This window comes from Malaya genurostris, chromosome 2 (genome assembly GCF_030247185.1).
Source record: "Malaya genurostris strain Urasoe2022 chromosome 2, Malgen_1.1, whole genome shotgun sequence".
Lineage (NCBI taxonomy): Eukaryota > Metazoa > Arthropoda > Insecta > Diptera > Culicidae > Malaya > Malaya genurostris.
The window spans coordinates 212,296,557-212,310,278 of NC_080571.1; the positions used below are offsets into that span (position 1 = coordinate 212,296,557).

At 36.1% G+C, this 13,722-nt stretch overlaps 2 protein-coding genes across 4 annotated transcripts in view; both read right to left on the bottom strand.

Annotated features, from left to right (window-relative positions):
• Nucleotides 1–1,789: 1,789 nt before the first annotated feature.
• LOC131427404 (uncharacterized) lies at nt 1,790–2,621 on the bottom strand. 2 transcript variants are annotated; one of them, XM_058590561.1, is made up of 2 exons: nt 2,496–2,621; nt 1,790–2,430 (listed from the first exon to the last, which is right to left on the bottom strand). In XM_058590561.1, exons 1-2 carry the CDS (start codon nt 2,496–2,498, stop codon nt 1,792–1,794), a joined length of 642 nt encoding a protein of 213 aa, XP_058446544.1. In that variant the 5' UTR covers nt 2,499–2,621; the 3' UTR covers nt 1,790–1,791. The 2 variants fall into 2 exon arrangements, with proteins under 2 accessions (XP_058446544.1, XP_058446545.1); XM_058590562.1 differs by having other exon boundaries at nt 1,790–2,440; nt 2,496–2,615.
• Nucleotides 2,622–5,491: 2,870 nt separating this feature from the next.
• LOC131427405 (voltage-dependent calcium channel subunit alpha-2/delta-4) overlaps nt 5,492–13,722 on the bottom strand; it is a 120,246-nt gene continuing 112,015 nt past the window's right edge. For both annotated transcript variants that reach the window (XM_058590563.1, XM_058590564.1), the window contains one exon: nt 5,492–12,972. In XM_058590563.1, coding sequence (XP_058446546.1) covers nt 12,788–12,972 — 185 coding nt within the window. In that variant the 3' untranslated portion in view covers nt 5,492–12,787. The remainder of the gene's footprint in view (nt 12,973–13,722) is intronic.

Consider the following 13,722-nt stretch of genomic DNA (forward strand, 5'->3'; position numbering starts at 1 on the left):
TTCAACTTTCTGATGCGATTTCACTTTACTGTCGCCGAAAGTATAACACGAAGCACGCGATAGCTTCTGACACCATGTTCTATTAATCAAAAGACACGTTTAATAGTCTTTAACTTTATTTATAAACGATTCAAATATCAGGCCTTTCCTCTTTGACTGTGCGTTACTGACTGACTGATCGTATAAAACGAGAGAGAGCACACTCAGATACGTAAATGAGAAAGCACCCAACGAGGGGCAAGCTAATACCACAACACAACTTCTGAAGTTAATCTATCAAACAGAGATAACAGATGTCACTATAACAAATGGTTCTCGTATATGAAATGACTAATGGATTTGAGATGAATGGGGGTACCGTTACCCGATTTCTGTCTATTCTAATGGTCGATCGCTAATCCTGAGCTGAAACGGTGGCCTTTATTACCATTCTTGCATGCAGTTACTCTTACACTTCACTCACACATCATCCCACCCATCAGGTCCCAAACGATACATCCTCACAATACAAACTGGATGAACATCGTTTGACAGCTATCAGTGGTTTTTCCTTTGGTTAAGTCATTATTATTTCGTTCTATTCTACAATATTCTATCTCATTCCACAGTAATCCATTGTATACAATTCACCAATAAACGTCAAATATGGACTCGATTCACCTTTCACCTGTTGTCATCGTGTGAAACCCAATTGGGATACGTTCAATCCACTTAACTTCCACTTCACACTTGTAATAGGGACCGGTAGTATGAAAATAAAACATAAAAAGAGCTCAGTTAAGCCCTACCGGCCTCTCCAACCCCGGATGTTGGAGCGTAATGCAATCAACATCTTATTCACTCACAATCGAAATGTATCACCATATACGGTTTGATACAACGCATACATACATACATGTATAAATATACACAGGTACCAAGGCATACTGACATACACACATACATACATACATACACACACATGTGTACATACATATACATATACACAAATATGTAATTACACGCAAACATTGTAACATTGATTTACTATTTCTATTATAATAGTTTTTTATTTAAATTCATTGTGCCAATAGTCATTTCATTAATAGTCACCATATTATTCTACCGATTACTCGACTTTCAATAAATGAATTGTGATGAAATCAAATACAAAATCTTTGCTTCATCTCTGATAAGCAATACCGCATAAAAGTAGTTCAGAAAATGTACGATATCGCTGTTATAGCGACGCGAAATACTCCTAACCTCATCTCACTCTCGAAGTCAATCTATCGAACGGACATAACAGATCTCGCTCTAACCAATGGTTTTCATATATGAAATGACTAATGGATTTGAGATGAATGGGGTGCCGTCACAAATCGTTTCATGCCTCACTCAATAAACTCAATAATTAAACTAAAAGTTATAACACATATTTATATTAAATTGTAACAATAATTAATCGTATTTGATGATGTTTGCAATACCGTCAAGCCCATCAACCACGGGAGGGATATAAGCTTTATTTATTAATTGAATAAAATTTAACTTTGTTTATTGTTTACGGCAACGTTTTCATAAAGCGCAATTACCGTCCGGGATACGGTTCAAATTTGTTGCATATGAATATTCTCAATAGATCGTGACGTATCCGAGTCAGCATAAAAAATCAATATAGTTGTTTTGTATGGAAAATGGAATTTTCCACTGATCGATACTTGACATAAATTACAGTCCATCACAAATGAACCAAAGAATATCGCAATTTAACGGTAAGTTCTCATGAATTATTGTCAGATTGTCCAAATTTTATGTTCCAAGTTTATCTTCCTTAATTTGATTATATTGCTCTATAAGTTTCGATGCTTTTTCAAAATTATGCTTGAACGCTATAGGCTTCAGCTCCTGTTGCTCTAATACATAGTTAATACAGCTTTTTAACATCGCGATATTCTTCATCAAATTTCGATTTGGTGCAGTCTGTTCGGCATCCGTCACCGTTAGAATCGTGGTTTCCTCGAAAACCACATCCCCAACCTGCTTGGGAACGTGATGGCTTTTACGCCGATTTCCCTTGGAACTATGAGTGAAGGAACAGGCTGATTGCTGACTGAGAGGAGTTGGTTGCAAATTAGTGGTACATTCATCACTGCTAGTTATTGATAGTCTATTGGAAGATTTACTGGACCTGGTGGTTAAATCATCTTCTTCGTTGTTGTCACTTATTAATCGTGGCTCGTCAACTATCAACATCATTTCATCATGAGTTTCATCCGACGTGTTCAGTTCATATACTTCGTCAATCATGAGGTTCTGATCATCAGAATTCGATCCGGTATCAGATTCGTCCGAGAGATGTAGCGTTTGTAGTGCTCGTACATTTTTTATTTTCAACGGAGGCACAGTTTTACTTGAAGTACTGCCGGAATCGTCCATGCCGCAATATTCCTGTAATTACCTTGAATTCAGCTTACATCGAACTGTTACGAAGACAAAACTTCAAAAGTAATTACCATACAAAAAACACAATCTCATACAATAAAAACTATTGTATTTATTTCTTAACCAAAATCGGCTAGTCTCTGGTAGATGTTGCGAATTTATGAAACAAAACAAATGAATAATCGATAAAGTACACAGCCGACCAATGCGACCAACTAACCCGATTCCAAAGATGCCAGATCATCTTTTTAAACCAATCTAGTGCACACTTTCCATGACATCATTGCAAATCGGAATCATTTTGAAAGCAAAAAATGCTCTGTCAAAAATATATTTACTCTGTGTTTTCCGTAGTAAATTGATAACTTTTAGGAGCTCATTGACAATCTGTGAAAATGTGATTTTTTAAAATCTGTGCAACATAACATATAGAAAATCTACGCAACAAAGATTAATCTGTGGACCAGGCATCTCTGCTTCTTTGTCGACGAAACTCGGATTATTCAATGGCAGCTAGCGAGGACATGAACCCACAATCAAATTAAAACTCACCGTCGAATCACGAGAAAAATCCAGTAAAATGATTCTAAACGCCAATAGGAATATTCCATGCAACAGAGATAAGAGATGAACAGTGTTAGCCTTTAAAAGGTAAATAGTTGCAGTTTTCAAACAAATCTATTCAAAAGTAACAGAGCAAACATGCTTAGAATTAGAGGTATTAGAAATAGATGTTGTTTCAGGTTGCCTTCTGAGTGTCAAACAAACTCACATCGGCAATACCGGCCTCCAGTCTTATTAGCTGCTATTGATTCTTTATGGTTTCGATATTTGGTTTCGGAGCAATACTCTGGTTTTAGGCACTCTAAGTGTAACGATGAAAACATAAACATGCTCTGATATAAATAAATATGGTCGACTCATGTGGAACAAAGCTACTATTTAGGCTGTGAACCATTTCGCAGTTAATTTTAACTTTTGGTTAAAATCTGACGCTTGAGTGGTTATTTTGAGTCGAATAGTTAAATTTGTTTAAAACTGCGGCCTATTTCAAAGTTTGACTGATGGAAAGTTATTTGGGTTTATTTTACACTGGAAATAATTTTGACTAAAGAATTTATATTAGAATTTTAGATTTTTTTCTGTCAAAAGGGTTATTTTTGACAACATCAAAATAACCACACGAGTGTCAGATTTCAACCAAAAGTTAAAATTGACCACGAAATGGTTCACAGCCTTAGTGTACTCTTCCAAATCAAGCAAAAAACAAGTAATTTCTTTATTGGCGCATGGCTGCGAAACTTAATTACCAATAGCACACAAGCAAATAAACAATGGCACTAAGAAAAGCAAAATTCTTCCTAAAATTTTCATGATTTGCCACGATTTTTCGTTTATTCAATAATACAGATAGATATCAGCAATAAAAGTAAACTCGGAGGGGAAGCAGCAGGACTCTTTACATCCTCGTAAAGCTACTATGTTGAACAATTAGGTTTTGCACGAAGATGGCACAACCTCACAAAATTCACTGAATGAACATCATTTGACAGCTAATTAGGTTTTGCACGATGACGACACAAATGAACTGCCGATGAATCAAGTTCATCTTTGACAGTTGCCGTGTACTTGTTTTGTTTTGCGACTGCAAATTAAAAATTGAAAAAATGACGAAAAGGTGCCTGGTTAAAACGTATTCCACAGTGAAAATAACTAAAAAGATTGCCCTGTATGTGTTTCCAGCATCAAGGAGCGATTTATGTATGAATCTGTTGAGTGTGAGGCGACTTGCAATTTTTATATTCGAACGATGAACTTCTGATGAACTTTTAAACTGTAAACAAGTACACGTCGACTGTCAAAAAAAGTTCATTCTGTTAATTTTTGTGAGGTTATGTCATGTTCGTGCAAAACCTAATGGTGGTTGGTTTACGTGTTCATTCTAATTAGAATGCGTGTTATTGGAAATGTAGACAAACCAATGCTGGCGGTTCAATGCATAGGACGCCGGTCTTACAAGCCAGTTGTCGTATGTTCGAGCCCCGACCTGGAAAGATTCTTAGTGTCAGTAGGATCGTAGTACTAGCCATGCAATGATTCTGTACGGTATGAATCGGCTGCGAAGTCTGATGAAACAGAACGGTCAAATTCCACTGAAGGAATGTAATTCCAGGACTTTACTGAAGGTAAACTTCATTTGTGATATCATCTTACCAAATCTAATAGGATAAGGGAAAGGCCATATAAACAATCCTTCTGAATTGTCAAGGATGAACCTGAGTCCATAGATAAAATAATAGTGACTTGGAACAGAATGGAATGATCATGTCAAAAAACCACCGATAGCGGTCAAACGATGGTCGTCATCAAACGCATTTTGTAAGGTTGTGTCAATTTCGTGTAAAACCTTATTATGCATACACTCTTACCAGCCGCTACCTAATTTTGGGTCAAAACCTACCCAAAATCAACTCCCATTTTTAGGTAACAAGAAATTTAGGTAAATGTAAGTTTGTCCAAAGTGTTGTCATGGTAACTTTGGCAAAGCTCGCTGCCCATTTTTTACGATCAAGTCAAAGTTTGAGTAGATAACGACCTAATTTTGGGCACCGATTTGGAAAAGATAGTGTCGATAAAATCGCGACTTTGTCTAGAACAGAATAAATATCAATATCAGCGGAAGTTAAGTGTCTTCGTTGAAAGTTGAGGAATGGAGCTTTTGGCTAGTTAAATTTTTAGGTTTATTAAAGGATTTCCAAAATCGTGCCATCTGATTAGAAATAATAATAATTATGCATTTAAGGAACACTGACATAAGTTCTTCTTCATCCAAGCTTTATCTAAGCGACATAGAGACCTGAATGATGGAAAAGTTAGTAGATCGATGGTTTATAGATGTTTACTTGGGAAGTAAAACCACGTTGACAAAGCTAAATAATTTGAAGTGTACATGTACAGAGCGGCTTTCCAAGATGTGTTTTATGGATTGTAGTTTTCAGCTTCATGGGATTGTAATCTTTATTTTGGCAGCCGTGTGACTATCGGATAAACGAAAATCAAAACTCCGTTCGGGATTTTTATTTTTATTCCAATAATTACAGTATTAGTTGTTTCCGCCATGTGTGTTAAACTATTTGTCGCTCCCTTTGACTCAATCTCGATCATTGACGATGTTTTGTGTTATTTCTTCATTACCAGTTTCCGTGGTTCATTTTTCAATCGTCTGATAACACATCTCACTTTGTCTGCTTTGTTTAGTTGATTCATTTAATTTGTAGTGACCATGTTTAGGGGTAATAACCGTATGTTACATTTATCTCTCTTAGTTATATGTTCATTAGTTAAGATGATCTTACAGTTCTAAGCAGTTTCGCTTCCACTTCCCTTCATCTCATTTTGGTTTCTTTATTTTTTTTTTCTTCTATTTTTTGTAGTGCTAATGGAGCTTTACGAGAGATGGTTTTGAACCGAGTGAAAGATCGACGCTTTTTGACATTTTGAGTGATTTTTATTTGCAATGAGGGAAAGATTTTAACAGTATGATACACAACGGTAATGGAATGAAAATTTTCGATATTTTGCTAGTGTAATGAGATTAGTGCTGTTCAAATGGGTATGAGCGAGTTTTTATTTTACGTTGTTTTTAGTGATCGGATGTTCTGCTGAGATAAGGAATTTACTCAGACATGGTATCGATATCTATATAATGGAATTATTTTCGAATCCGCGAAAATCGGGAATAGTTGTTTGTCTGTGTGATCTTGATTTAGCTTGTCGTGTTTTACAAATCGATGAGAATAGCCGTGGAATGAACGAAGCAATGATATAGTTTGAAATTTTTTTTCCGAACCCACACGCACACTGCAACGTTTCTTAATTTCTGATATGGTTTAAATTTGGTGGCATCTTCTTTGGAGCATAGCTTCTTTGTTTTTGTCACTGATGGTTTTTGAGTTGTTTCGACTTTGGTGGGTAATTTGTCGTTCAATGATTGGATAACGGAATGGAGTATACGAATGGTATATATTTAGGTGCATATCTGGATCTTTATGTTCACTAATTGTGCGTTCGATGTTGGAAACATAACATTTAAACTTGGGAAAACGGATAAGGTGACAAACTATAGTAACATTTTTATTCATGTTCATTTAACCGATACTTCCGTAGTACCAATCAGACACAATCCAATAGCCAAAAATAATCTCTTATAGCATATAACTTGAAGCAAAGGTGTGTCGTTTCAAAATAATTACAATTCGTTTAGTGAGAAGGATTCATTGGAAAATAACATTATGTCCGTAGAAATGAAAATACTATTTTCGACACACTTTTACAACACAAAATTGTAAATTGTAAACCACAGAGTGGATTTGAAGAGAGTAACGACATATCATCCGTTATATTGGCAACAATTCATAAATGTCATTCGATATATTGTCACTTCTCATATTAAATTTTACATGTCGTCTGCTCGTTTGAAGTGACATTGTCGGCAAATATTTCTTCCAAATGAACAGTTGTGTTTAAAAGTACAACTTCAAAACTTCATCAACGGGAAAAGTTCAACGCATACTTCAATAAGTCACCAATTCCGCGTAACACGTGTGAAAAAAAATCAAGATTGCAAATTATTTTGACAAGACCTACTGTGCTTCGAATTGCATTCTGCAGCTGTCTAAAGATTTATGTTAGAGAACACATTATTCTCACATTCCCCAAGTTTCTTTAGGAAACTGCAAGATTTCAACCAAAATGTTAGTTTCTTCTCGAACATATATTCAATGCGAATAAATTATACCAGCTATACATCGATAATGGGATTAGTGGGAGGTGTTCTTCGTTTTATTTGAAAGCTTCACGCTTTCTTACGACTATCCAAAATGTGTTGTGAAGTGATAGCTTGTTTTTCGTTTGTTTTTAAAGTTTCCGATTTGATATTCACACTGAACGTTTCCGCCAGCAACGTCATCTGATTGGTGTGATTTTCGTTTTCTGTATAATTTTCGCTTCATTTGATAAATGCAATTATGATATCGAACTATCTAAGGGTTTTTTTTTTGTTTTTGATATAATATTTTAAAGATATATAACATATTAATAGGACTTTCCATAGCTGAGAAGTTTCCCACGACTGTTTAAGTGTTGCTTGATTTGGAATAAAAGTTTGATCCAAAACAGATTTTTTGTTTTCTTTTTCCGGACATTACCGTGTACTGTAGCTATATTGACACTAAAATGAACTAGTGTTGTTTTCACACGATGAGAAAGTTACTGCGGTCAGATTGAGAGGACTTTCCTGACTAAACGTTCGCACTCTAACTGTCTCGCTGGAGATTTCAGGTCTTGGCTTAGAGTCAACTTTAAAATATTTCTTCTTTTTCGCCTTACGATCTAACTATAGAGTTCATAGATTCTATATATTCATTTTTAAATAAACAAACACCTCTTGCAGGTTTTTTTTCATTTAGCTCCATTCCCTACCATTCGCATTCGTACTTAATCAAAACTATTCAATAATTCTCATTTCATTAATACTATATGGAAGACGTTATATAAAATTTTTATCTCGTATTTTTTGTCATGAATATGCACAGTTACAATTATAATGACAGACAAAATTTAAAATTAAGTGAGTTCAAAGTTACAACGAGTTATATGCAATCGATAATAATAGAAAAGCAAAACAGTTTATTTTTAAACGATGGTTTTTAGCACTGTTTTCAAGTGAGTCATGCACCAAGAAGTTCATAGAATCGCAAAGCCACTCTACAGAAGAACTCACACAACCATTCCAACCTAATAACTAAACGTAACAGTTCAACCCGAACATTTGGTTTTTCCCAATTTCAATTAGAGCCAATACTGTGGAGTAGATTTATTCTTTCGTCTAGTACAGTTTACATACTCGTTATGTTTGTTTAGTTACTTTAGTTCCACAATCTTAAGATTTCCATGTTATTGCTGATCATATTTTGTATCCGCGTTCTCTTTAATTATGTACCTTTGTTACTTGACCTGTCTGATAGATTCGTTCGTTTGAGTTGATTTGCTTTAAATAAACGTTCCCTTCCGGTTAGTTCCTTGACTCGAGGGAATCAATTTTCAATTGGGTGCGCTATTCTTTTTCGTTTTCTTTGCTGGATTGTTTGTTTGCTTATTTAAAAATCATACCTGTTCCGTTTCCTTCGCCTTTACGCTGCATATAATACTAACTTTATACATTTACAGGCAGTCGATGTGGGATTGTTTGGGTTGAATACTTGAGGAGAATGTCGGTCGAACAACTTTTCGATCGGTTTAAAATTTAAACAAAGTGATGCAAAATGAAACTATGATTTATATTGTTGGGTTAATCCAAAGACATCATGCTACAAATATATCCAGCTCTCACATTTCCCGATCAAATCATTGGCAACAACCTTTTTTGCGAGCATGGCGCCCTCAAGCGAGCCCGCATATAATCTCGTACATAGAAGTAGTGGAGAGAAATGTCAAATTCGTGCGCGCCAAAATAGCAGCACTGCGCACCCATACAATTGACATGATATGTTGAATGTGATGCCGTGCGATGGCGTTGCTCAACAGAAAATTGATTCCGCTCCAAGCAAACAGGGGGTAAATTCTTAGTCGAAATATAATCGATCTACTAGTAGGACTCTGCAGAAAAAAATCGGAAGTGCTGAAATAAAAGTATCTTGAAAGTGACACTGAGATAACTCTCATGTTTCTCCTATGTCTCTACTCGACGATCAATGGAGAATGATGGATCGATGATATACCAAGAAGGGGACAGTCGGCAGCCTTGGGCCATTTTTCACTTGACATTTTTTAAACTGCAATTGAAAGGTATTCCAAAATTCCACAGACTGGTATTTTAGTATGCAACCTTACCTTCATTGTGATTTTTTTTTCAAAGGTTCTTTTGTAATTTATACATAAAAATTGAACTTGAAAATTTGTTGACATATGGCCCAGGTTGTGTGCCTGGGGTCACAACTATCATAATTGATCATCTGTTCATGCGCAGTGGCCTGGCCCAAGGCTGCTTATTGATCTGAGGCCCAACGCACCCGATTGTGCATTCTAAGATCTTTATTGATCAAACATTTTTTGCAACACTCGGATCTTAATGAAATCTATATTTTCATATTTTCTGATAGTCAATTTCATTATTTTCTGAAAAACTAAAACTAAAAAAAACTTACATTCTGTCAATTTAATGATAAAAAATCTTGAGCCAAAAAATTTTCATTGCCGTCGTAAAATTGAGGTTATATTGTTGCCAACTTTCCTAGGCAAGTTTAAAGTATTGTCAACAGATGGCGCATTAAATCTTTTTGAGAATATTTCGAACCTAACGCACTATTTTATTTGAATTTAAAACGTTATATTTATTTTTATTTGATTTCCAGCTAGAAACATACTTTCATTTCGTGTTAAACATGTCGATATTCGAGTAAAAATTATCAGCAAATGGCAGATGGAATTGTGATAGTTCAGTTCCCCACGAGTTACCTATCAGCAAAGACATCATATTAACAAGATATCCAGCTCTCGCCTTTTCCGAACAAATATTTGGCAACATCTTTTTTTGTGAGCAGGGCGCCCTCAGGTGAGTCCGCATCGAATCTCCTATATAGAAGTAGAGGAGAGAAATGCCAACTTCGTGCGCGCCAAAATAGCAGCACTGCGTACCCATACAACTGACATGATAAGATGAATGTGATGCCGTGCGATGGCGTTGCTGAACTGAAGATTGATTTCGCTCCAAGCTGACAGGGTCTGCTATCAGGGTGACTCAATGACAGAGAACTTAAGCACTTTGGAAATGGGTTGCAATTTTGTGACCTCTTTTGTATGCATTCGTAACTCATTTCCCTTTCTTTTATCTGTCTTTTCTGTTTCTCTTTCCGTATCAATAAAAACATCACATGAAGCTCGGATCTCGCTTATTAGTCCGCTCTCAAGATTGGTACTGTTAAATCCACCTGAATTGAGAAAAAAATGTACTGAGTTACTGACTCTTGAATTCTTCACCTGTGAAATTATCTGAAAATGTCAATTGGGTTACAATTCATTCTCCATCATAATTGGAGAAGAGCTGGTCGGCTAAACCATGCTGCATCGACCGGAACAAATAGTAATCGGAAGGATCAATGTGTTCTTTTATGTCGTTGGAGCAATTATTTGTACGTGAAGCACTGGCGCTTGACGTCCCTTAAATTCATACGGCACTCAATTGACTACCTTTTAGATCATTAACGTTGTATAGAAACGTTGGCTAAATAACTCCGAATGATTTTGCAAGTTCTTTTTGCGTTCTTTTTGGTCTTTATCGAGCAATTCCTCCAATTCTTTATCTTCAAACTTTAATGGCGCTCCAGCTGGTGCGTCGTCTTACAAATCAAAATTATGACTTTTAAATCGTGCAAACCACTTTTGATACGTTCATTCAGCTAGCGCATCCTCACCATATACTTCCACCAAAATGCGTTGAGTTTCAGCGGCTGAGTATTGTTGTTTACGCTTCAGTTAAATGAATATATGACAGTAGCTTTGTAAATCATATTTGAAAAATATGGAAAAAAAATCAAGTTACACCATATGTTGGAAAACGGCCCGAACTTATTTAAACAACTATTATTAAAAAACAATAATGTTCATCATCATTAACATAATATCTTCAAGTGTTCAATATCATATTGCCCCAAACAATCGCACACATCAACAGCCACTACATGTGCTTCCACAGCACCAAAACATTCACTTAATGCAACTGATCAGATATCTAAACCTTCAACGGAAACATTTGCTCTTACTGGCATAAACTTAAAGCTTCCTACTAAATATTTGCACTACTAGGGAACAATTCAAAACAGAATGGCCCCTTATCGGGCCCTAGATATATGTACAACTAATTACAAGTCGAAGATCGAACCCACTCGATCCTGTAATGTAGACGAAAAGCAATAGCAATCAGCCTTATGTACGGTTTGGTGTGTGTGTGTGTGTGTGTGTATTCGTTTGATGAAGAGTTGCCCATCCGCAGATCCCGTGGGGAAATTGCGGCAGGGCAGTCACACCATCGCCAATCCATTAACCTTGATTCTAGTTAACCATACCCAAATTTCACAGCTTTTTGAACACTGCTTTCATAGTAAGGAAGAGCACAAACTTTAGATTACCTTTTGATGTCATTGATTTTCTTTTTCCTGCCTTTTGTTTCAATCCATTGAAATGAAAAAACGAAGAATTCCTCCTAAATTAAGCTCGCTTATTTCCAAATTTCAGGTTTTCCCAATAGGTGTATGGTCTAACGGAAACCGAAAATTCATACGTCTGAATATTCATTAGATAAAGATTAATAAACATGAAGGGCCAGGGGCCCATTCATCGGTCAAGGTACTATCGTTCAACAGAAAATCAACTTATTTTGACTAGAATTTGTTATTGTTTAATTTTTCAACTACTAACGAAATTACACTATCAAATTTGTCTTCTTTCTGCTAGGTTTTTTTTTAAATTTCATTTTTGATTTTTGAAATATCTATTTAGTTCTAAAATTCTGCGCTCTTTCTATGTATATATATTATTTTACAAATATAATACAACTGAAAAAGTGTGTCATCATATTTTCGTGTCACATTATTGTAAGAGATATTATTAGCTATGTCACGACAAGATTAAGATTTATGATTTATTTCCAGTGGTTGTTGCGAATAGAACTTAGCATTTCTTCTTCCCCTAAAATGTGATCAATAAATCGGAAAAATGTACCACAGACAGTTGACAGTTTCTTGCTCGGTTTGACTAAATTTTAAACATGATTCAGTGTTTTGGTAAAAGTTTTGTTTAAGCATCGTATTGTCCATTGAATTTTGTTGGTTCCGCATTGCAGAACGCGCTATTCGCTTTCCTTTCGTGACATTTTTGCCCAACTGCTTCGATAGCGCAGTATTTGCTGATGGCACCGATCCTGTTAGTAGTGGGTTTTTCTATGTAGTGTTGGCATTGTCGATTTCATCGCGTTTCGTTCGAGTTCATGAGTTCTTCTTACTAATACTTAATATGTATACATCTATAACATCTCACCTTATGACGCATAGTAGCCCAATTACTCTTATTTTCCGGCATTTGTTTTTTTTCTTTTTGCCTCAAACCTTATCTCAAAACAGGAAAGAATCACATATCATTCACCATTCTAATGTCTCCCTAGGTAATAGTGTTCGTGTAAAAAAATCATCCCGCAGTTGTACATCCTCTACAGCTTCTTCGTACGCTCCTGGTGCTGATATAACTTATGGTATAGTCATTTCAGTAGTATTCTGTTGAAGAGTTAACAGCTGGTTCCGATCAAGATTTATCACGCACAGGTTAAGAGCCATATCAGTACGAAGCTCGCTATCGTTGAGTATACGGACGCCCGGAACAAAGCCGTTGCTTTACCGCACTGCTTGATTTCGATTTCCTCCGGATGATAGCTGATACAGCGGCTAGGTCGCTTTCTCAGCATCTTTTCTTTTGCCATTCGGCGTACGCCGCAAGCTCCTGTAATAATAACAAAAAGTTGTAAGTTAGGTGATGTTATATTGGTAAATCTCGCAATTGGTCACATAACTTCCCGCACGACACAAGAACAAATAAAATAAAAAGGCTCATAAAAAAATAACACCCAAATTAGATATTATTATCAATGAGACAAACTCACTCATAGGCTGTTTACTGTCGTGAAATAAGATTTGAAAAGTCTCGTTCACTTGGTAGATACTGTACTGTACTTTCCAAGCAGAAATCTTCGCGATTCTATGTGGTGAACAATCACCACTTCATCATAGAATCTGTGATAAACAATTTTCTTTGTCCGACCATTTCGAAGGTTCTAATGACCTACGGTCGACTTCAATGATGGTATATCGAGCTCATCACCTAAAACGAATGAGTTCATGGGAAGTTATCAAACCGGCTTCATCGATGGTTGATCGACAACGAACCAGATCTTCACCGTGTGACAAATGCCGTGAATACCAGGTCCCAACGCATCACCTTTTCATCGACTTCAAGGCGGCATACGATAGTATCGACCGCATAGAGCTATAGACAATTATAGACGAGAACAGCTGACTAGAATGATCGAAACGACGATGGACGGTGTGCAAAACTGCGGATGAGCTATCCAGTTCATTCGAATCTCGTCGGGGACTGCTTTCATGCCTACTATTCAACATCGTCTTGGAAGAAGTAATGCGACGATTTACAGATACGATTTTCACGAAATTCAGTCAATTTTTTGTGACATTT